Here is a 23,840-nt window from a genome sequence, read left to right as displayed (position 1 = left end):
AATAAAGGTTTGTGATATATGGTGTTCATTTCCAAATGATCCTCCGTAGTCACTTTACAGCAGCAATTCTAAAAGCTCCCGATTCCCCAATTCTAACTCCACCCCGCCCCATTCTCTTCCAGGAGATGTACTTGTATACTTGAGCAAGATTTAGTTCTTCCATCTCTGAACCTGAAAAACCCCTCTATGCTTTCATCTCTCTCTCTCTCTCTCTCTCTCTCTCTCTCTCCCCCTCCCTCCCTCCCTTCCTCCCCAACCAGGACAGGACTAAACTTTCTATTTATATTTTTCATCCAGTTTCTTTTCCCTTTCCTTCAAGAACCTTGGATCGATGGTCTTCCATGGACCTTCAATCTCTTCTTCTCTATTGGCTCCTTCTCAGATACCTACAAATATGCCCAGGTCTCTCTGTCTTAAAAATAATCTTTCCTGATTCTGCTAACCCCTTAAACTATTATCCTATATTTCTACTTCTTTTCGACTTCTCTGGAAAGAGTTGTCTCTACACTTGCTCTTTCTGTTTTCTCACTCTCTACTCATTTTCCCACCTCTCTGCCTGGAACATACTCCTTCCACATCTGTGCCTGTTGAAATGCTTTTCTTCCTTCCAGAACTAACTCAGTGCCAGCCTACTTCATGAAGCCTTTTCCTCATTCCCCCAGCTAAAATGGTCTCTTTCCTTCCATGATTTTCCTTTGTGTACCTTGTCTAGATCTCTTTCTAATCACAGTCTGCCTTGTGTCATTTTTCTCATGTATATCTTATCTTCTACCCTCGTCCCTTATAATGTACGTGAGGGCAGGGACTGTGCTGTTTTTCATTTTTGTATCCCAAATTAGCACAGTACCTTTCATCGATAATAGGCTCTTAAAGTTTGTGGAAACGAATTCACTTCACTTAAATAATCCTCGTTCACTGTTAATATCTGGTACTCAGACCAGAACTGGTCTAGAATTCAGATGATAGGGCTAACCCTCTAATCCAGGGACTGGTGAACTAGAGGCCATGGGCCAAATCCAGCCTGCTTTTTGGACAGTCTGTGAGCTAAGAATGGCTTTTATGTTTTTGAGTAATGTTTTACCATATTTAAAAATGTAAAAACCATTTTTAGCTTGGGCTGTAAAAAAAAAAACAAAAAACAGGTGATGGGACGGATTTGGCCTTCAGACCATAATTTGCTGACCCCTGCTCTAACCCATGACTCCTCTTTCATTTGTCTCCTTGACACTATTGAAGTGGGTATATTCCTTCCTTGCATTTTTTCCAACACCAAGAATTTTGCTAGCTTCTTTTCTTTTGGTGCCGGGGCCTCTTTGGCTATACTCCTAGAGTATAAGTTCTTTGTGGTGGGTAGTAGTCAGGGGGAGACAGAGGAAGGGAAACTGGGAGATGGAAAAGGGCGTTGAATATCTAGACCCAGACCCAAGAGTGAGATCCTTACCTGAAGCTCAAGTGCAAACCATGGTTAGGGGTCATCTTTACAGGCTGGTTGGTGGTACCTATGATATAGGGGCTGTGGAGAGAAGGGGAATGGGAGGGGAGACAAACAAAGATGAATTTGTTTCAGATGTTGTTCCTTGCCATACCAACATCGTAGAGAGAAAGCTAATAGACATGGGAGCCTAGCTTCCCATAAGCAGATGTTTGCTCCCAGCCTTGGCTCACCATTTGTGATATTTGCAGGTAAGAGCTCCATTGACTAGTTCACTGAGGGATCCCGCCTCACTCAGATCATCCAGCAGAATCACCAGGGGCACATCCCCGATGCCTGTCTCCCGGTCAATCTGGTTAGCTAGGTTGGAGAGGTATAACTGCAGATCCTGGGAGGAAAGGGAGGGAGTGGGTGAGGTCCCAAGAAAGAAAGACAACCTCAGGATTAATCGAGAACCAAATATTTCAAGGCCAAAGAACTTCAGTCATGTACTATGATCAGAACCATTTTCACCTGGCCACATTCTGGGGGGTTTTCCATGATCTAAGTTGCCCCTGGTCCTAAGGACGCTGGGAAGGCCATGTTAGTTGTGGGTTTCTTTAGTGTCTCTGGGGTTTGATGAGGCTGGAGAGTTCCTAAACAGAAACAGATTCTCCGGCGTTCCTAAGCAATGACCTCCAAGATCCCTAGGGGTGCTAGCATTAATACAATTTCACAGGGTCCTATGGATGATGGATTTCAAGGACTGGCATAGGTTCCTTATGGGACCAGTACTGATGGGAACTGCTATCCCAGCTAGAGATCAAATAAGATAACAAACTCGAAAGTGCTTTGGAAAACCATAAAATGTCCTATAAATGCTAGCTATTATTATAGAAAGCCAGGGTTGAACCAAATCCAATGGCCTCCAGGAGAACCTGTCTGCCTACATTCAGCTCTCTGAGTTGCTTCAAAGAAAGCCTGAGGATAGTGATGATGCTAAGGAGGACAGAAAAAGGGTAGAAGAAGAGAGGGGTTGGGCAATTGTGGCAGAGGATAGGGATAAAGGAGAGCCAAATGGAAAGGATGGCAAGAGAGAAGAGAGAAGGTGTAGGGTAGAGGAAGGACCAATCTCTTGACAGGAAGTTAGAGTGAGGAAGAAGGGGAATGAAAGGAGGGATGAGAAGGAAGGGAAACAGAAGAGGAATGTAGATTACAGTCCCACCCCCTCATTTTGCAGATATGGAAATCGAGGCACAGGAGAGGACATTAAGAATAAGACAGTGATGAGGAGAGTTGAAAGAAGGCATAAACAAAGAGATTAGAGAGGGGAAGGGAGAAGTGTTTTGGGAATGAGAATTTAGGCCAATGTTGAATTTGGGATGAGTTTGGCCAACTGAGCCAACACTTATAGGGTGTCCTGGGACAGGTACCTTGCAAGACTGCTGGTGCATGTTGAAGGTGCTAACGATGCCCTCTGTGACCTCTCGGCCTGAGCGTTCTACTAGGTACTCAGCCAACCGGTTGGTCAGGTAGGTCTTGCCTGTTCCACTGGGGCCCGAGAGAATGAGACGTCGGTGCTTGAGAAGGAGGCTTATGTAGTGCTGCATCATGGGCTTGGGGATCAGTGTCTCAAATACCAGGCTGTCAACACACTTCTCCTTTAGACCTGTACCCACCACCCCAGGAAATAGAAGCCACGGTTAGAACCCTAAGAATTGAAGTGGACCCAGAAAGACCTCCACATCCTTGGTCCAGGAAGTTTCCTTGAAAAGCTTAAAGTCCCCCAAGGCTTCATAAACCCCAGATAAGAAGCCTAGAGGGGCATCTTGGAAAACACCCCTTGCTGTATGTTGAGAGAAGTAGATTTAGGACTCAGGTTTAGGGGGAAGGCCCAGTAAGGGGTACCAGAGGGAAGGTACTAATGCTTTGTTAGGCCTCTACGCCCACTCTGTGCTACCTATCCCCTGGTGGAAAGACTGACCTTTGAGCAAAACAGCAATGCTATTGACACCCCGACGGCAGGGTGGCAGCTCCGGGGGCTCAGCATCTAGCACCCGCTTCACATGACTGATGCTATAGCCGTAGACTGACTCGGTGCTCAAGCCCAGTGTAGAAGCTGGGTCCATCTTAGTAATGTAGTCCTATGAAAAGGGCCGAAGAGAAAGGTGGATACAGTAAAAGACAAAGAAGAGGAGGAATGGGAAGAGATAGAGGAAAGGAGAGAGACAATATTAAAGAGGATTGAGATGGAGGTTATTGTCCCCATTCGAACACTAACATCTCTCCTGAGTATTCTTGATGACACATCTAAGCTCTCAGGTAACCCACAGATACCACAGTTCAAGACCCCCTGGGTGAACGATCCTCCCAATGGGAAGAGGCCACTGGTTTCGCTTACCTTGAACACTTGGCAAACGGCTTCATCCAGCATCTTCCAGTCAATTTTACCACTGACCTTGCTTGAGCCCAGGAAGAACTCTTGCTGTTTCAAGTCCTGAAAGCCCAAAGTAGAAGCCAGTGAATATTCTGTCTGGAGCTCTGGGGAAGCTAGGCAAGAAGCGTCCCCTATAATAGAGGAAAGCTCTAGTTTGAACGACTGAAGAGTCTCCATTCAACAAGCCTTTATAAAGTTCTTACTATGTGCCAGGGGTCCAGAGGGTACAAAAAAACAAATGAAACAGTTCCTGACCTCAGTGAACTCACATTCTACTAAAGGGAAAGCAGATTCCAGGGTTTTGTTTTGGGTGTTTTTGGATGTGAATGAGTATTGTTCTGGTTTCCCAATGCCTCTCCCTACCACTGCACCCTACCCCACCATCCCCTCCAATTCCTTACCCCTTTAATGATATGCTGAGGTGGCATTCGGACTACTACTCGAAGGGTTACTTCTTCCTTTGAGCTACAGGTGCTGATGCCATCCATGGGAGACAGGTCTGTGGAGGATGATGGGAAGGGCTCAGTGAAAGCCCTGGGAGCACATTAACTGCCCAAGGTCTTCCACAGCTATCTCAATTAATCCTTTCATTTTTTTCTAGTTACCCCGAAGGAAAAAACTGAGGCAAAGAATAGGCAAGTAACCCGGGTTGATCAATTCTCCAGTCCCTTTAGCTTCTCGGTCTCTAAATGTAGTGGATGGAGTTCTGGACTCAGAGTCAGGAAAGCCTGAATTTTAATCCTTGCTAGCTCTGTAAACCTTTGAACTTTCCTCAGTTTCCTTATCTGTAAGATGAGGATAAAAACAGCACCTACCTAACAGGGGTGTTATGAGACTCAAATAAAGTAATATAAGTAAAGTTTTTTTGCAAACCTAAAACTTTAGCAATCCCCAGGAAAGAAGAAAATGGGTTTGAGTGGGACTCAGGTTGCCCCTTAGGGAAGTGGGAGAGTAGGGACAGAAGATGTAGGCCTCCCTCGTCCTCACCACTGCCCCCTGCCCCTCCCCGAATGCTCTCATGGTCCAGCAGGTACCTGTGTCTGTGAGGCTAGGACTGAAGGAGTGGGCCAGGGCGAGACCCAGGGAACGACGTGGGGATGAGGCAGCGGATGAACCGGGGGCCTGCCCCGGGGTTGAACCAGATGAGGGACCTGGGGCCACCTTCAGCCGGTCATTCTCTGCCTTTAGAAGGTCCACCTCCAGCTGAGGAGAGAGCAGGCAGTTAAGGAGTGGGCTTAGGGACTTCTGGGGTTTGGCAGGACCCAGACCACTCCTCCCACCAACTCTCTGCCCCTCTGCCAACCTGCATGTTATGCATAGTCTCCCGGAGCTGATCCAGTTGGTGAGCAGAGTTGAGAGCTTCCAGTCGGATGTCTGTGAGCTTCATCTCCTTCTCCCACAGCTCTGAACGCAGCTCAGATACCTCTTTCTTTTCTGGTTCTTCCTCTTCCTCGTTGGCATGAAACATCCTATTTGGGTGGGAAATAGCATTGTAATCGATAAGTGAGAAAGAGACAGACAAGGCTGCCTTCAGTGACATGGATGTTTATGGGGGGGGGACTAAGATATAGACACATATCCCTAGTACCTCCAGATTCATAAGGCAACACTGGGTTCTCTAACAATGATGAGGGCAATTCCTACATTACCCCCATACTGGTACAGTTAAAGAGGAATTATTATTGGCAATTCTCTAGTATTACATTCCCAGAGGCCTACAGTGGAGCATCAATCAAAACAATCAATCAAACGTTTAATGAAGTACCTACTATGTGTCAGATACTAGAAACACAAAGACAAAGATGAAACAGTTTCTGCCTTCAAAAGAGACATGTATCTATACAAGTGTCTATAAACACCATATATTAACATTATATATTATATATATTATCATAGATATCATATGTATCATATATATCATATGTATCATACACACACACACACACACACACACACATATAGGTTTGGAGTCAGGAAGACCTGAATTCAAATGTAGCATCAGATACTTACTAGCTATGTGACCTTGGCCAAATTACTCAACCTCTGTTTGGTAATAACACTTACCTCCCAGGGTGGTTGTAAGGATACAGTGAGGTAATACTGGATATAGTGAAATAATATCTGTAAAGCCCTTAGTACAGTATACCTGGTATATATTATATGCTATATTAGTGTGACTAATTATTATTATTGTTAATCTTAAGTTTCCTGGGACACGGATTTTAAGTGACCTGCCAGGGTCAAACAGCCACATGTAGGATTTGAACTCAGAGTTTCCTAATTTAGAGGCCAGTAGTCTATTTTTTATGCTACAAGGCCTCCCTGCACAGGAGATGTCCAAAATAAATACAAAGTGTATTTTTTTGGGGGGTGGAGGGAAGGCACTAGTAGCTTCATGTAGAGGCTTCATGTAAAAGATCGCATTTGAGCCTTGAAGGACACTAGGGATTCAGAGATGCCATGGTGAGAAGGAAACACTTTCCGGGTATGGGATCCTGGCTCAGGCAGGTAAGGTCACAGAGTCCCGGACTGAGGGAGGAGGCTTACTCAGTGACGTCAATGCCCACAGAGGAGGAGTTAGATGACTTGATGGAAGGTGAGGCCGTTTCAGTGGAGCCGTGCTGCAGTTTGGGTGAAGATGGGGCCGAGGAGTCGGGTGTGGCAATCTCCTCGATGTCAGAGTAAGAAGAGGCTGACTTGGGACCTTTCTTGATGCTAAAGGCTTTGTTGAAGGAACTACGCAGCTGCAAGAGAACAGAGCCAAGAGTGGAGCAAAGTAGAGGGTTGTATATCAGGACCCTACCTTAGAGAGGCAGGGACAGGCACTGGACCCAGCTAAAGCTGGTTTGGAAACCCTGAAACTGGGAGAGCTGAAGGTAGAGACACTTGGCCTGATGGTAGGATACCAGTCGGGGGATTAAGTCTTTTCTTTATAAGGCCCCTCTTTGCATCAGGGGTAAGAGTAGAAGAGTTCTCTAGAAATTGGGGCTGGGAGAGAAGATGGAATCTTTGGGTCTTTCGTGTGTGTGTGTGTGTGTGTGTGTGTGTGTGTGTGTGTGGACTTGGCTTGGGTTTGGGCCTTTCCTCTCATGTCTAGGGAAACAATACCTCAGAGAGTAGCCTTGTAGGTATTTATTCTCCAAGGCAAAGAAGGGAGTCAGGGCACAGTCACAGTGGGGCCCATGGTTACTGGCTGGTGCCTCTCTGCAGTGTGGGCACTTCAACTCTATTTCTCTCAGCAGAACGCTTACTAATGTCTAGACTGGGGGTTCTTAACCTTTTTTTTTTTTCATCATGATGCCTTTGGCAGTCTGGGAAAGTGTATTTTTAAAATAGTGTTTTTAAATGCATAAAATAAAATATGTAGAGTTACAAAGGAAACCAATTATATAGAGATACAGTTATGGAAATATTAAAAAAAAACAAACAAACCAAGTTCATAGATCCCAAGCAAGCTAAGAACTCCTGGCCTAGAACCTGGCATCACTGGGCTTCAGGATTCAAACTCTAACTAGGGCTCACCTGCCTAATATCCAGAAACCAGGACTGATCGTAAACATAGGCCACCCTGGGTTCTTCAGGAACTGCCAGGAGGAGTGGCCTCAAGTGTGTCTTGGGGCCTCTTGTTCCCACCCTGTCACAGCATGAACTAACCAGCCAGACTCCAGTGCTCTCCAGTGAGTCAACTCTCAACTGCCCTCCCTTTACCCTTCTTGAGGAAAGCCTCATTGAAATGGAATGTAAAGAGGTGAACTAAAGATGCAAACCAGGGAACTGTCCCATGTTGTAGGCTTTGATCATGCAGCATGCACACCCATATGAATGCACACACACACCCAGGAACACAGACTTGGGATGGTGGCAAGAGGTGGTAGGAATGGTGCCAAATATTGCAAGGGATAGAGGTGAACCAGGGCTTTTAGATGGCAGGGGGAAGGAAGGAGAAAGTATTGGGGTTTTATAGATATTGGAGACTTCCATTTCCAGGTGGTTGGGGGAGGGATCTCTCTTGGAACATAGGAAGAGCTGCCTGGTGACAGCTTTCAGCTGGTGGAGCTGGTGACCAGATTCTTACTAGGTGGGATATAATATATAAGCTCAAGCAGTTGAAGGCAGGGCATGGTCCAGTAATAATGGGGACAGGTATATGTTTGTGTCTATTAAAGTAGGTAACGAGGAACATGTGGGAATAAGGGAGTGTATATATTTGTGTTTCTGTGTGTCTGAATTGTGTGTGTGTAAATTTTAAAATTAAAGCAGCCTGAAAGTTGATTTAATCTATCCCCCTCATTTAATAGATCAAGAAACTCAAGTCCAGTGGGAATTACAAGTCAAGAGAGAGCTGGGACTAGGAACCTGGCTCATCTGATTGGTATCATTTCTGTCCCATTACTGCAGCATTGGGAGCTGCATGTGTACACATGCAAGGTGTGGGGCCTTGGGTCTATACTTGCCTAGTAAGTAGTAGCTCTGATTCTCTAGGATTCTAAGGAAGTCCCATTAGGATCCCCCTGAACCGGCATCAGCATCATCATTGCTAGGGTCATGACCCCTCTGCTATCCTGGGAGCCCACTAACCTTGAAATTTGTCTTTCCTGGCCATCTTGAGATCCCTTTGGGGTATTTCCAAGGGCAAGCAAATAGATTATCAAAATTTTAAGATCAGTGCTTGCACATTGTAAAAAATCAATAAATACTTGTTGAATAGGGACTGAATCAAACTTATTCAGCTCTTCGGCTAGCAAGGCAAGGTGCTAATGAGCTTGGAGTAGGTACCCATCAGCTTATACCGGAATATTCTAATGGTTGCTAACTGGTCTCCTCCTTTTTTAGTCTTCCCTTACCAATCCCTTCAATCTTTTGGACAATGAGACTAGATGGATTTTAAAACACTGCTTTGATCACATCACCTTTATGCTAAAAATGTTTATTGTCTGTAGGACCTCGTCCAAACTTCTGGTCCTTTCAAGGTATTCTATAATTGTGGCCCATTTTACTTATTCAAAGTTATCTCCCCTTAGTTCCCAATGCCAAGTTCATGCTCCTCCTCACGCATCAGGAATGTCCTCATCCCTGCTCTAAACCAATATGAATTCTAACCATTCTTTGTGGTCCAACTCCAGAGCCTTCCCCAGCTGCTTTAGTTCATATCCATGCCTCCATTTGCCTCATGGCATTTATCATTTCTACCACTTATCTTGGCACTTGGTTATCTGCTTTCTAGTGTCTGTTATTGGTTTCACTGTATAGTTATAGTTCTTGTCTTTCCAACAAGACTATAAGCTCTTTGAGGGAAGGGGCCCCGTCCTTCACTTCTTTTGTATCCTTCACAGAACTTAGTACCATGCAGAGTCCATGCCAAATACTGAACAAATGTCTGTTTAATTGAACTGATAGAATGCAGATAGACCAGGATCTTAGGGACACTCTGGTGCTTACTGTGGGAAACAATGTCCCTGGCTGTGAACCTCATACCACCACCCCTTGCAACCTTGCCTGCCTACCCAAGACTAGATCTGGATCAACATGATCCACATGAGTCTGGAATAATTAGAGGGATCCTCAGATACCAGGACCTTTAATCTGCCCTAGACTGGCCACTCCAGTTTCCAAGATGGCTATAGATCTTCCCAGGGATCTCAGGAATCCTCAGAGGGAGAGCCTTCACTACTTATCTTTCTCTTGTCTTCTTTTAGAATAATATCCTTTGGGCAAGGCCAGAACTGGACTGGCCTCTAAAGCCTGGGGTTAAAGTAATATTTATTCAGTAAGCATCCCCCACACTGGGCTTCAAGTTTCATGTGACTGGAGATGGGAACTGGGTAACTCTCATGAAAGACCATTCTCTGAAGTGTTAGAACTTAATTTGGCTACAGGGCAGCTTGTAAGGATGTCAAGGGTGTGTGTGTGTGTGTGTGTGTGTGTGTGTGTGACTTAGGAGGGAATTGTAATGAGAGGGGGCAGAACAAATGATTCAGGGTAGTGTGTAACTTTCTTTCCCATTAGTCCCCCAATCAGACCTCCTCCTCTATGCTCATTTGGAGTAGCTATGGATGGACCATGCAGCAAGGTGGGTTAAGAATAATGGCATGAGTGTGATGGTTAGTTTTGTCAGTGGACATCTGGTGCAGGGTGAATGAGTTGCCCTGGAAATGGGGAAGTCATGGCAAAGGGAAAGGTGGAAGGGGGGAGGGGTGGAGTCTTACCTCATAGACCTGGAAAAAAATAGGGGTTTGAGGTCAGCATTTGAGAGGGAAAAAAAAGCAACACTTAATCACTCATTTCATCCAGCTGGGGCCTTCCCTGAGTTGCAGGGCATAGGGGTTGCTGGGGCGGGGAGTTCTAAGCCCTGGACCAGGCTTACTGAGGGGTTGAGAGGGATGTGATATTTCCACCACAAAGCACTAAGAGGAGCCAAGATTGTTCCAAAATCTATGGGGGGAGTTTGAGAAAGACCTTCCAGAGGCTAATCAGAACTGTCCAAAAAAAGTAAATGCAGAGGTGTTCTTTAGGCTAAAAGTTCTAGAAAATCTTCCTCAGAGGTGGTCTAGAAATGAGGAAGAGAAGGGAACCACCCATAAAAACTCCCTTCTCCAAAGCATTCTAGAAAGGGTCCTCCAGAGGCAAGCTACAGAAGTCTATAGAGAATGAGCAATTGTCCCCCTCCTCTATAGAGCCCTCTCCCCACCAAAGTTCTGATGGAAATGGGGGTTGATTCAAGGCCTTTTGGAAATTTCCTCAGCCTTCCTCCAGCTGGAATGGACACCTGAGCCTAGTCAGGCTGGGAGAGTCCCAGAGGGACAGGATGGGTGGTGGGTGGTCAGAGGACAGATAGTTTAGGGAAAAGGAGAAGTTAGTAGACCTTGCTCTTAGCTGATAACACTTCTGGGCAAGAATGGGTGGATGGGAAAAGTACTAATCCCTGAGTGCTGCCCCAAGGAAGTTTGAACAGGGTCCTATGTAGTCCCCTTCCTCCCACCCTCACTTACCCAACTCTTTTTTTTCTTCTTCTTAGCATCAGCGTCCTTGCTGCTTCCTATGCTGGAGTGGCTGGTGATGCTGTTGAGGCTGGAAATACTGTCTGAAGAGTTCTGTCTCTTGATCCGAAGCTCTACAAGTCCAGGGATAATATGAAGAAGACAGGGAAGACTTAGAGACAACCTTAAATAAGTCCATCTTCAGAAGGATCCAACCAGTCCTATAGCCATATCTCAGGGAAACCAAGACCGTATTTAGCCATCCTTTGACTCTCTAATGATCACAAATGGAGCTCTGGACTTTCTATTTGACTTTTTAGTTCATTGGGAAAACAAATAAGATCATGAGTTTTGAAGCCTGTGATACTGTGAGTGTCTTCATGTATCCTACAGGATGTGACACAAGTTTCAAAAGAATTCAATTGAAGTTACCCTTAATTAAAAGACAAAAATAATTGTTTGTCAAACAAACTTCCTAGGAACATTGCCCTGGGCATTATAATCTTTGAGCGGAGTGATGGAGAAAAAGGAGGCAAAAAAATTTTGAAAAAATGAAAAAAAAATCCTTGAGGGCGGGACATCTTTGGGAAAACACCCAGTCTATGGCATACTCTCATTCAAAATAATTTGATGATAACAATGACAGACTCATGTAACAGACATGAAACGAGGAATAACATATTTGGTTGCGTGTTGTCCTCCCAATTAGATTGTAAGATCCTTGAGGGCAGGGACTATTTTGCCTCTTTTTATATTTCTATCACTTAGCACTATGTGTCTGGCACATAGTAGGTGCTTAATAAAATGTTTACTGATTGAATAAGTCATCCTGTGATGTTGGCAGATCATTTAGTTTCTCTGGACTTTAGTTTGCTTATCATTAAAAATGGTGGCATTTTCATACTTGCCCCTAACAGAGGGTTGTGAAGTTTAAATAATATAACATATATGAAATCCCTTTATATTAAGTTAGAAAGCACTATACAAAGGCAAGGTATCATCATTTTTATAGCCCCTCTTGAACTGCAGGGGGTGCAGTGGGGGTGGGTGGATGGGGGAGATCCTTAACTCAAGTTAAAGTTAGCAGAGATATGCTAACCCTACATATTGTCTCACTCAAGATGGCATGCCCTTTTACACCTTTACCACTGAACAGTAAATATCAGATTATAAATCACTAAGACATCAGGCTAACCTAGCAGTCTCAGTTCACCTTTCACCTACTGCTTCTGCACCAGATTGGACAGTGATGAGGAGGAAGGCAGGGATAGCCTCTCTTGGCAGTTCTGGATGAGACCTGGCATCTGGTCTGAAGCATGGGTGTATCTTTCCCTTCTCTTTGTACCCTTTCTAACTGTTTCCCAGGAGCTCACCCTTGGGTGTGACGTCTGTGCCATTAAGAGCTCCTTGGATGACGGCCTGAGCCTCAGAGTTCTTTTTCTTCAGGAAATCTATGGTCTCTCGCAAATCCAGCAGCTCTGTGTCCTAGCAAAAAATCAAGGTGGTATCATTATTTAGAGGTCCGGAGAATCCTATCTGGTTTGTTGAGGTGAGAAGTGGGTAGTTGCAGCATATGCCTGAAGGTGCTGGGCTGAGGATCTAGCAAAGTTCCCAGAGAGATAGTAGCATCCTTAATAGAAAGTTCCAGCACCCTAAGAAGATGGGAAAAAAGTCAGTCTTTACAGAGTGGTCTTAATGTCTCCCTGCTCTGTCCTACCACCCACCCAGGCTTTTCAAACTGGCTCCTTCCATTTCCCAGCTTTCTCACCTTCTCCTCTGCTGTTTCGGCTAGGTGCCGCAGACGGGATGTCATGTTCACCAGGCTCTGTTCGAAGGCTGCCACCAGGTTAGCCTAAAACAAAGACATGCTTCTAAATGGCCTAAGATTCCAGAAATACTGCTTCTAGGGTTATATCCCAAAAAGATCATAAAAGTGGGAAAAGGACCCACATGTACAAAAATATTTATAGCAGCTCTTTTTGTGGTGGCAAAGAGTTGGAAACTGAGGGGATGCCCATCAATTGGGGAACGGCTGAACAAGTTGTGGTATATGGATGTAATAGAATATTATTGTGCTATAAGAAATGATGAATAGGCGGACTCCAGAAAAACCTGGAAAGACTTATATGAACTGATGCTGAGTGAAGTGAACAGAACCAGGAGAACATTGTAGACAGTAACAGCTACAGTGTGAGATGACTGATTTTGATAAACTTAGCCCTTCTCAGCAATGCAAGGACCTAAAACAATTCCAAAGGACTCAGGATGGAAAATGCCATCCACATCCAGAAAAAGAACTATAGAGTCGGAATTCAGAGCGAAGCAGACTAATTTTTTTTGTTTTGTTTTTCTTTTTCATGGTTTCTCCCATTTGTTATAATTGTACTAAGCAACATGACTGATGTGAAAATGTGTTTAATAGGAATGTATGTGTAGAGCCCATATCAGACTGCATGCTGTCTTGGGAAGGGAGGGGGAGAAAATTTAAAATGTATGGAAGTAAATGTTGAAAACTAAAAATAAATTAATTAAAAAATAAATGGCTTAAGATTTGGGAACAGAGGTGGAATGGTGGGGGGGGGATGCCACAAAACCAGCTCTGGGACTCTTCAATATCAACAAATGCCTTTCAAAATTCATCCTCATCAAATACATTTTCCTAATGTATTTGTGGACCCTCTAAACCATGCTCTAGGGAAGGGATTCTTAATCTTTTTTGTTTACACGGACCTCTTTGTCAGTCTGGTGAAGCCTATGGAACCCTTCTTGGAATATTTTTAAATGCATGAAATTAAATACATAAGATTGCAAAGGAAATCAAAGGTTAGTAAAAATGATGTAATTTTTTTCTTCTCCAAGTTTATGGACCCTCTATCTATGACTCCCAGGTTTAGAACCCCAGCTTTCTAGGAGTTTGCTGTAATATGTATACTCCACCTCTGCTCTCCTGAGGAGGATCTTGCTCAAACTTATTTGGCTCTTGCTTACCCCACAATTTTTGGGTCTTTAACTTTGGGAAATAAGGGTCAAGGCCTTCTGTGCAGGGTTTGGGAGAGAGTGTCATCAGGAATCTGATCTAAGGGCCATTACATAGTTTGACCACTAGGTGTCAGACGTACTCTTTGAGGTGGGGCCAGGTTAGGCTGTTGAGAAGGGCTTGGAGAAGGATCTGGATGAGCCAAGTGGCCTGGGTAAGGCTGACCCCCACATGGTCTGGCCATAAGCCTGTGCCCTGGATGGCTGGCTGGCAGAAGGATTCATGGAAGTGGGTGGGGACATGACACTGAGAGACAGGACAGGGGAGAAATTGGGGCAGGAGAAAGAATGTAGGATGGCAGACCAGGGGACTTTAGGTAACAGTGAACTCCTGGCTAGTGGGGTCCCCTTTAGAGGGAAACCCTCAGGATCAGACACTATGTCAGGTGACTTATAGCCAATGCCCCAAGCCCTCAATCTAGCCTTTGCCCATTCGCCTGCCCCCTAGCATCCATTCCCTCTCATTTGTGCCTAAATACAGACAGACTTTCTTGTCTCCAATTAGGTTCCTTTCCCATTATCATTACAAATTTGCCACCAGGACTGGGATTCCCAAGTGGAGGGAAGTCTCCTGTGGCTCTGAGTTGTCTGTTTTCTTCTACTACCTGGGAAACTGCCATCATCCTGACCTCATCACCTGCTGTTCCTTTTTTCTTCTTTTAATGTGTTCTCCAACTCTCCTTTGTAAACAGACCACCTGTCTGCTTCCTCAGAGGATTTTCTGCCCATTACAGACAATTACCTTCCTTTCTGCCTCCTCCACTGTCCCAGTCTCTTTTTGGGTAAAGGCCCTCTCTCTATCTCAGCAGGGCTTCTCTCCCAACTGCTTTCCTGTCTCTTTGGCTCATAGGATCTTCCTACCCCCACAACCAAAGTTGCAAAATGATCTCAGAATTGAGTAGCCATGCTGAATGGACTACACTGCATTTGAGAGGGGTGTAGTGGTTTAGATTCCCTCTCTGTTTCTAGGGGGTACTCAAAGCTTCAGCAATCTAGGAGTTGTGTAGAAAATAACAAAGCCAGGGGGAGAGCCAGGGGATGTAGAGGAAGCAATACAGGAAAATCTGACTAAGGTCCTGGAGTCATTTCTGCAGCTAGGGAGAAAGCCTCCATACTTCTACAAGATCTTCCTCTTAGATGCAGAACATGCCACTTTGGGGTATTAGGATTTGTTCTCTTAGTCAAAGGGAACTTCCTGTTCTAAGAAAATTATTCTCCAAATTCCTTTTCTTGGCCCTGTCCCAGCCCTGGCAACACGATGGTTTGCAGATTGCAGTGTAAATTAATCAGAAATAATAATATTCATTGCTTCGCTGGCGCCTGCCTCTTTCTGTCTCTCTCTGTCTCTGTCTCTCCTCCTAGACAAGAATTTCCCAGGGTCTGTGGGACATGACCCAGGCCCCAACCCTGATGGGTAAGACTTGGTGGGGAATGGAGATGAAGAGATAGACCTTGTCCAGCTATGTTTCAATTCTGATGGTTCCTCAAGGTTGGGAAAGAGTGTTTGAGATGAACTTTCAACATAGCTGGTATCACGCTTAAAAAATACCTCCTGATTGGGATTTAGGGGAAAGAGTAGGATCAGCATGGTGTGGTCCCCTTTGATTTTACTGGGGACATGGACAAACTTAGTTTTGAGCATGGGAGTTGTACTTGGATCAAGGATAGCTCCCCAGGCCCGGCAGCTGGGTCCCCCAGAGGGGAAAGAGAGAGAGAAACCGGAGCCACTGCGGAAATTGCAGACACGGTTACTTTTGTTTGAACACTTGGATGGTTCTTGCAGATCGGCTCAGCTGTTGTTTACAATTTTGGGGGAAAATAGCTGTTCCACCCTCCCCATTCACAGTAGTGCCGTTATGTTCTTTGTTTACTCTTTTGGAGGAAGGGCAGGGAGGAGATACTCCCATAGCCTTGTTGGATGGGTTGGCTTCTTCCCATTATACAGAAAAAGAAGTCAAGGCCGGTAGAAAGGAAATGACTCATCCTAAGCCATATCAGCAAGGGCAGGTAGACAGCAGGAACCAGGAGTTCTGGCTTCCCAGCCTGAAGCTCCGGTCATTCTGGCCAGCTGTTTGTGGAGACTAACAGGAAATGGCAATTCTACACGAAGGAGTTGGGTTTCTGTGTGGTTTCTGTGTGGTCAGCAAAGAGAATACTGATGACCCAGATCTGGGCTGCCTCCTTATGCCAGGATAAAAACATCATATGCCCCAGAGCAGTGGGGGTGACCCATTTCAAGGGTCTTATAAACTCTTCCTCAGGGCCATGATAGCCCAAGGTAAATGCAAGATTACCTCACTCTTGGCACAGTCTCTATGATAAATCTCACTTTTTTTTCCTTTTGGGATCTCAAAGCTGTTTGCAAGCATGATTTTATCCAACTTCATAACACATTTACTGGGTAAGGCAAGGTGGGAGAAGACACAGATAGGACTTCCCATTTTATAGAAGGGAAGACTGAGGCTTAATGAGTTAAGGGATTGGCCCTGGTAGTCAAACTAGAGCTTTGAGGGCAGCCCAGGTCACTAACACCCTACCACCTCCTCTCCTTCCCAGCTAAGGATAACATGTGGTAAACATTGTTTGCCTTTCTTCTTCCCCCTCCAGCAAAACACTTACATTGGCAGACAGCTGAGATGTCAGCGTGGCCACTTTCTCCTGTGATGATTCCAGCTCCCTTCGCAGTTTCCGAATTTGCTATAAGAAAGTGGGGAAACAGAAACCATGAGTGGGGGGCAGAAAGCAAAAGGTCTGGTAGGGAAGCAGGGTGTTGTGATGTTAAGAAGCAGAGAAAGTGGCTTTGGACCCTACCTCAGATTGCATCCTCTCCTCAGCCTGAAGAAGGGAGCACAGAAGTGGAGAGAGGGAGAGAAAGAGAGGAAGCAGTTACAATGGAGGTGGCAGGGTCATCAGTGGCAGGGTGGACTTGAAGCGTGACAAAAGTGGGGAGGAACTGGAAATCTATTTAACACCCCTGCCTTTCCCAGACCCCCCAGCTAGACTGAAATCAGGGCTGATTTCCCTAGAGGCCACACTTAACTGAGAAAATGGCACTTGGAGGAAGGGGTGGAGTGGGAAGAAGGCTAAACTCAGAGCCTACATTCGGAGCCCATCCCTGTTGCTTACTACACCTGGAGACACTTAAACCTTCCAGGACCTGGGTTTCTTCAATTGTAAATTGAGGATCGCCACCAAAGCCTCTTTGTATTACTAAAACTTTGTGCAAAGCCTGGCATGAAGTTAGCATTTAATAAATGCTTTTTTATTGATGATTTATGTTATGGGATTCTTTTTCTTCCGTCCTCTAAGTCCTAAGCACAGGCCTCTTGTCCCTCTCCCATCTATCTTGTGCAGTCAGTAGAAAACACTCTACCTTATTGGCCTCCAGGGAGGAGGGAAGAGGATTGCAGGGAAGAACTCAGAATCTTGGAAGTCCTGGATTCCCTGTGCTTAGTACCCAACCAACATGCCATGAATGTTGTTGTCTACTAGAACCTAGGGGTCTGGGAAGGCCACTCCACCTCATTCTTTTCTCCTTATCACACAATATAGCTAGACCCCTAAGAGATTCTCCCTCTTTTACAGAAGGGGAAACTGAGACACCAAGGGTGTCTAGGGTGGCAGAAATAAGAAAAGGATCCATGAATTCTGGTCCATGATTGATTGCTATGAGTCCTAAGCCTTCTTCCCCATCCAGAAACCCACTGGGCAAGATACACGAAGAGAAAGCAAGTCTTCCCTCCTCCTAAGTCACCTCTAAATAAGGGACTTCGGGGAAGAGAGAACAGAGTAACTCAAGGTTGGGGGATGTGGAAGGACAACTCAATGCTCTTACTGAAGAGTAGGTGGAGGAGGCACTGGAAGCCAACGACAGCACAGAACCATGAACTGAAAGAGAGAAAGAGAATACAAAGAATTAACGGGAGCTTCCAGGGGAAAGGAGCTTGGACTCTGGATGGCATCAAGAGTCAACGGAGAGGGAACAGGGCAGGGGACACAACTGTTCAAAAGCTGGTCCCTGATCTCTGCTGAGAAGACAAGGTCCTGTGAAGAGACAACCTCTCTTTCCAAAATCCACCTCGGGAGGGTGTTAGCCCCTTGTTCAGCCTGGTCCAAGGGGCACTTGGCTGTAAGGGAGAGAGGGAGAGGAGGGTTTCATGGGAAGGCATGAGTCTTCCCTATCTGAAAAGCTGTGGAGCTGCAGAGGAGGGTGAGTTTCTTATCAGAGCTGGTCAGAGGCAATCCTGTAGTCTGGCCTGTCCCCTCTCCCCCACTTCTGGGGGCTTCCATAGAATCCTGGGGATTAGCCAGATGAAAGAATCTTGTGGAGAACATTCACTCTGATCCACACAGGGGAAAGAAAGAGCTCCTATTGCAAGAACCAAAGGAAATCTCTAAGAAACGTCTCTTGGAATGGGAATCCTGGAAATGAATAATAATGGGAGAGCCAGATGCCCAGGAATTCTTTTGACCTTCCAGACTCCAACCCTCACAAATAAGACCATACACCCCTCTGTAAATATAAGCCTAGAAGTATTAGTGTGAGAGGGACAAATCAGTGTCTCATTCTAGCTAAGGTAAGCTCCTACCATGTTACTATGTTATAATTGGTGTGTTTTCTGGGAGATCATTGGGAATGGCCTCTTGTTGGTCCCACATAACTCTTCCATGCTTAATTTCCCTCCCCCTTCCCCAATGGCTGATGCTCAGTCCCAATGTCCCAGTGCTTAGAAATGATTTCCTGAGGTCTCTGGGGCCACCAGGGCTTTTCAAGGGGAGGGATCTAAATGGCCCCAACTTGATGTTTTTGGGATTGTGTCTTTGGTGGTGGTGGTGGAGGTGGAGGAGGAGGAGGAAGAGGAGGAGAAGGAGAAGGTAGTGGGGGTGGAGGTGGTGGTGGAAGTGGTGGGTGAGAGGAATCCCCAGCTGGGCTGGAATGAGCGTGAACCGCGATGCATGAAGTCTCACCGTCGTCCGTGGGGTCTCGGAAGGATCCTGACCGAATCATCCCCTTGGGTCTCTCGGCCAGGGACAGGGTGCTTCCCATTTGGGAGGTGCTGTATAGCTCGAAGGCCGCCTCGTGGGTGGGGATGCTGTTGGAGCGGGTGATTCTTGGCGTGGTGGCTGCAGTGGGGCTCACTGGAAGGATAAAGGGAAGGGAGGGGGAGGGCAGGGAGAAGAGGCAGGGTCATGAGCACTCCAATCCCTTGGGGGAAGGAGCAGCAGGTGTGTGGGAGACATCTGGCAAGAAGGGACTGGGACAAGGGTCAGGAGAGTGCCAATGGACCAGTGGGAATGTGCGTGCAGTTGGGAGTTTGGGATGGTGAGGCCGGGTCTCAGTGGAATAAAACTGCAATCTGGAGAGAGGGAGCAAAGATGGTTGCTGATTCTAAGGACCCCCACCCTGGACCCTTTCACTCTTTTAGAGAAAGCCAGGCCAGGGAATCTGGCAGCTATTGTGGGAGTGTCTCCAAGCAACATGGATTAATCCATGAACATGGGAGTGGCATCATAACTTTGATACCTGGAAACATAACCGACAGCTTGAGAGGACCTAAGAACCCACTACCAAAAGTACAAAGACCAAGAAAGGGATTTGAATTATAGGGAAGGCTAGAGAAGGGGGTGGAGCTGTGGGGTGCCAGGGTTTAGTATTATCAAAGGAAGCAAAGTCTCCTCAAATTGGGGACATTGTGGAGTTGTGTTCCTCTACTACTGAGGTCAGCATTAGGGTAGCAAGAAATATGACCCTCCCTACCCAGAGTCCCCCTAGCTTGGAGACAGATGATCAGACTGAGTCAGAGATGCGTGCTAAATGTATTGGTCAAAGGCTCCACCTAGAGTCACGGTGATTGGAGAAATGCATTCCTCTATCCTCAACTCCCTCATTCTCTCTCAGCCAATCAGTTGTCAAGTCTTATCAATTACATATCTACATCTCTCACATCTTTCCCCTTCTCCCCACCCTAATTCAGGCCCTAGTCATTTCTTCCCCAGACCACTGCAATAGCTTCCCAAGTGTATTCTTGCCTCAAGTCTCTCCCTTCTTCAATCCACTTTCCACATAGCTGCCAAAAGTGATTTTCCTAAAGCCCTAAACTGACCAAGTTCTCTACTCAAGACTCCAATTACCTCTAGGTCAATTACAAACTTCTTTCTTTGGCATTTAAAACTCTTCACAGCCTGGCTCTAGTCTATCTTTTCAGCTCTATTATCATGCCAATCCCTTTCACATACCTATAGTCCAATCAGACTGGCCTTCCTACTTCCATGGCACTACCTACCCTCTCTGCCTTCCTACAGGCTGCCTCCTATGCCTGGAATGCCCTCACTCCCCGCTTCTGCCTTGCAGAATCCCTAGGTTTCTTCAACAACTCAGCTCAAATGCCATCTTCTCCAGGAGGACTTTCCTGATGCCTCCTGTGGCTTGTGCCTTGCCCCTCCCTACCCGTGATCTTGGTTTTATTATCTATATACGCATCCGTTGTCTCCCCAGATCCAACATAACCTGGAGAAGAGGGACTGTTTGATTTTCATTTTTGTTTTTGCTACGGTGCTTGGTATATAATAGGTGCTTGCCAAATGATTGATGACTAATTGAAAGATCTCTTTAGATGAAGGTTTTTCACACTTTGTCTTTCATTGCTTGCAACTCTTTCCCTCGGTCCTGTTTAACCTCAGTACCTAAGCATGTGCTACAAATCTATTTCCTCTTGCTTGGTCCTCTGTGGTAATGAGGAGCAGCTGGTCCCTATCCTTTACATAATAACCCTTATTGATCTGAAGAATGATACTTAACCACTTTCCCTTCTTAGCATTCCAGTCTTTTCCGTGCTGTGCATGCTGACCTCCAATTCTGCAGTTTTACTGGTGGCAGATTCTTAGTGCCATGGGAAGTGCCATGTTACAGAGTCTCAGACCCTTCCCTTGGACCTTTATCTTCCTCGCCAATGGAATGAGTAATGGTTTCCAGACAGACACTACATGCAGCCCTGACAGCCTGGCCCCATGCCCTGTCCTACTGACAGTCTTGTTGAGCTAGGCCTTGTGGTGGTGCCCAGCTGCTTCGGTTCTTTCCCTTCTTCCCTTAGAGCAAAGTCATATCCTGGCTTCCCCTCCCCAGGGCATTAAGGCAAGAAAAGACTGGGTGGGACCCAGGGCAGAACAAGTCCCAGGCAGCATTCTGCCTGAGGGGAGGGCAACCTTCATCCAGAGCCAGCAGCTGGTGAGGCTGAGGAATTGGGTGTGGTGTTTTCTTAGTGCTTGGGGGCAGATTGTATCCTTTAAACTCAAAACTTTTCCTTCATTCTGCCCTCCTTTCTCCTTACCTTCACAAGGACTTTACTGCCCTACTTTTGGCCAGGCTTGGTAGGACAAAGAGATTGGGGCACTTGTTTCTTAGGTTGTGATGCCAGCAGGGACACAGGAGAACACTCTCTTTTGTTGCTCAGTACCCCCAGCATGGTGTGGATTCCAGCACTCTCAATGTATTTGTTTTTGTCACTCAGTGCCCCCAGCATGATGTTGGTCCCAGACAAGACTCAGAATACCAAGTGTCAATCGGGCAGCTTTCTAGTTTAGGATTCCAAAGCAATTTGCCAATATCCATTGGTTTGTGTTTGGGATGGAGAAACAGCAGCACCATAAGACACTCCCCTACTGTCATCCCTAATGCATCACTCAATGAATTGAATCAGAGGTGGAAGACCAAGAGGCTGGCTTTCCTGATCTAAAAGATGGCCCCCGCTTCTTCCTATGCAACAGTAAGTTGACCAAAAAGAAAAAGAAAGAAAAGCAAAGCACTGACCTATGTTGGTGAGCTGGCCCTTTCCACTCAAAGACATGGAGAGGGCAGGTGGCGAAGGCAGATCCGCCTGGTCGTCTGACTCTGGTAGCCCCCCAATGGTATGGGAGTGCCTCCGCTCCTTGGTCTCCTCCTGGGACTGCAGCTGATACCTGTAGGAAGCAGCCATGGTGTAAATGGTGCCAGGGCTTTGAATGAGACCAGGGGAAGGGAAGCCTGAGCACAAAGGGATGGGTAGTGGTGACAGCCCAGGTCTGCCAGAGGGATCACGGATCATAGATTTAGAGCTACAAAGGCCCTCAGAGGTCATCCAGTCCCAACCCTCCTGTTTTGCAGATGAGCTGCTCGGTGTCTGGGGTAAGATCCGAATCTCAACCGTCCTGACTCCAAGTTCAGTTCTCTATCCCCTACAGCAGGGCAGGGATGGAGGCCCAGAATCGCCATCGGGCTGCAAGCGGGGTAATCAGCAACAGCCACTAGCATTTATATGACCCTTTAATGTTTGCTAAGTGCTTTACAGATGGCAACTCATTTGAGTCTCACGACAGCCCTGTGAGGGAGGCACTACTATCATCCCCATGTTACAGGTAAGGAAACTGAGAGACTAAGTGACTTGCCCTCATTCACACAACTAGCAAGTGCCAGATAAAGGACTTGAACTCATGTCTGGATCCTAAGACTTTTTCACCCTATATCACATTGTGGCCACATGGCTGATGTGGAATGTACCGCTTCACTAGTGGTCGTAGGAATAATATCACTCATTTTTAAGTAGTGTCAGAAGGTAGAACCAGGAACACTTCACTAGGGGCCCCATAGTAGGTTCTGCACCTAAATGGCACAGTGGATAGAATGCTGGGCCTGGAGTCTGGGAGACCTGAGTTCAAGTCTAGCTTTAGACACTTACTAGCTGTGTGACCTGGGCAAGTCATTTGATCCATTTGCCTCAGGTTTCTCAACTGTAACGTGGAGACAATAAAAGCACCTGTTTTCAAGTGTGGTTGTGAAGATCAAATGATTTTTTTGTAAAATCCTTAGCATAGTACCTAGTGCAAGGGTGGGGAACCTGTGGCTTGGAGGCTAGTACGGCTAGTACGGCTCTTTGACTGAATCCAAACTTCACAGAACAAATCCTTTTATTAAGGGAATTTGTTCTGTGAATTTGGATTCAGTCAAAGGGCTACACTTGAGGACCTAGAGGGCCACATGTGGCCTCAAGGCTGCAGGTTCCCCACCTCTGGCCTAGTAATAGTGGGAACTTAATACTTATTTCCCATCTTCCTCTCACCTTCTTTTCTTCCCTTGCTCTCCCTCCCTCCATTCCTTCCTTCCTTCTTTCCTCCCTCCCTTTCTCTCCTTCCTTTCCTCTCTCCTTCCCTTCTTTCCTTCCTTCCCTGTTTACAAAGTCCCTTTCCTCACAACCTTTGAGGTTAGTTAGTAGAAGTGTGGAAGAGGAAACCAAGGCTCATGTTTCTCATTTCTAAGTCCAGTATCTTCCCCCCAAACCATGCCACCTCAGACTAGATAACTCTTTGGCCATAGCCACTGGCTCACCAGAAGGCCTACTATGGATTTGGCCAAGGAAGACGCCCTTTTGAGGCCATCTGAATTATACCAGACGGCTGAATGTTTTCCTGGGGTCTGGGGAGAAGGAGATACAATTCCCCCAGAAAAAAAATCAGACGGTAGAGGTGAAAGGGGTGTGCTTATTGTCTCAATTCAATTTAATCAACATTTATTAGTCACCCACAATGCACAAATCACCATTTCTCCTGCAGAAACATGTTTTTCCTTTTACCAGGAAAGAATAATTCATATCGGGCTGACTCATAAATCATGTAGGCTAGGCAATGGGTCACTAAGCTAGCAAATGGGGGTGGGTGAATGGAAGGAACTGTTAGGAATGAAGGCAAAGAGGCTGCAGGAGAAGAAAAGAGAAAAGTGTATCCAGGGTTACCTGAGCCCCTTCTTGGGAAGCGTGTTCCGATCTCGCTGATTGCTGTAGGAATGAAAGGGGAGAGTGTCATATATATTCAATTCAGTGCCATTTCATGTGATAAACATTCATTTAGCACTTACTGTGTGCATAACACTAGGCTAGATGCTAAGGGCGATGCAAATGTAAGATGCTGCAGTCTGAGACTGAGAAGACATGTGCATGGATGATATGGGACT

At 46.0% G+C, this 23,840-nt stretch overlaps 1 protein-coding gene across 1 annotated transcript in view; it reads right to left on the bottom strand.

The window, feature by feature from the left end:
- Positions 1-23,840, bottom strand: part of NAV1 (neuron navigator 1) — a 226,190-nt gene that overhangs the window by 5,594 nt on the left and 196,756 nt on the right. Inside the window, exons 10-28 of the mRNA XM_036753792.1 lie at positions 23,623-23,664; positions 21,669-21,817; positions 18,830-19,000; positions 17,697-17,749; positions 16,673-16,696; positions 16,481-16,558; positions 12,594-12,677; positions 12,199-12,310; positions 10,838-10,959; positions 10,055-10,063; positions 6,396-6,592; positions 5,152-5,317; positions 4,883-5,051; positions 4,250-4,347; positions 3,813-3,908; positions 3,396-3,555; positions 2,845-3,080; positions 1,666-1,820; positions 1,442-1,513 (exon numbers count right to left, since the gene is read on the bottom strand). Coding sequence (XP_036609687.1) covers positions 1,442-1,513; positions 1,666-1,820; positions 2,845-3,080; positions 3,396-3,555; positions 3,813-3,908; positions 4,250-4,347; positions 4,883-5,051; positions 5,152-5,317; positions 6,396-6,592; positions 10,055-10,063; positions 10,838-10,959; positions 12,199-12,310; positions 12,594-12,677; positions 16,481-16,558; positions 16,673-16,696; positions 17,697-17,749; positions 18,830-19,000; positions 21,669-21,817; positions 23,623-23,664 — 2,193 coding nt within the window. The remainder of the gene's footprint in view (positions 1-1,441; positions 1,514-1,665; positions 1,821-2,844; positions 3,081-3,395; positions 3,556-3,812; positions 3,909-4,249; positions 4,348-4,882; positions 5,052-5,151; positions 5,318-6,395; positions 6,593-10,054; positions 10,064-10,837; positions 10,960-12,198; positions 12,311-12,593; positions 12,678-16,480; positions 16,559-16,672; positions 16,697-17,696; positions 17,750-18,829; positions 19,001-21,668; positions 21,818-23,622; positions 23,665-23,840) is intronic.

Source organism: Trichosurus vulpecula, chromosome 4 (assembly GCF_011100635.1).
Source record: "Trichosurus vulpecula isolate mTriVul1 chromosome 4, mTriVul1.pri, whole genome shotgun sequence".
In the NCBI taxonomy this organism is placed as follows: Eukaryota; Metazoa; Chordata; class Mammalia; order Diprotodontia; family Phalangeridae; genus Trichosurus; species Trichosurus vulpecula.
This window is presented reverse-complemented; position numbering and strand designations above follow the sequence as displayed.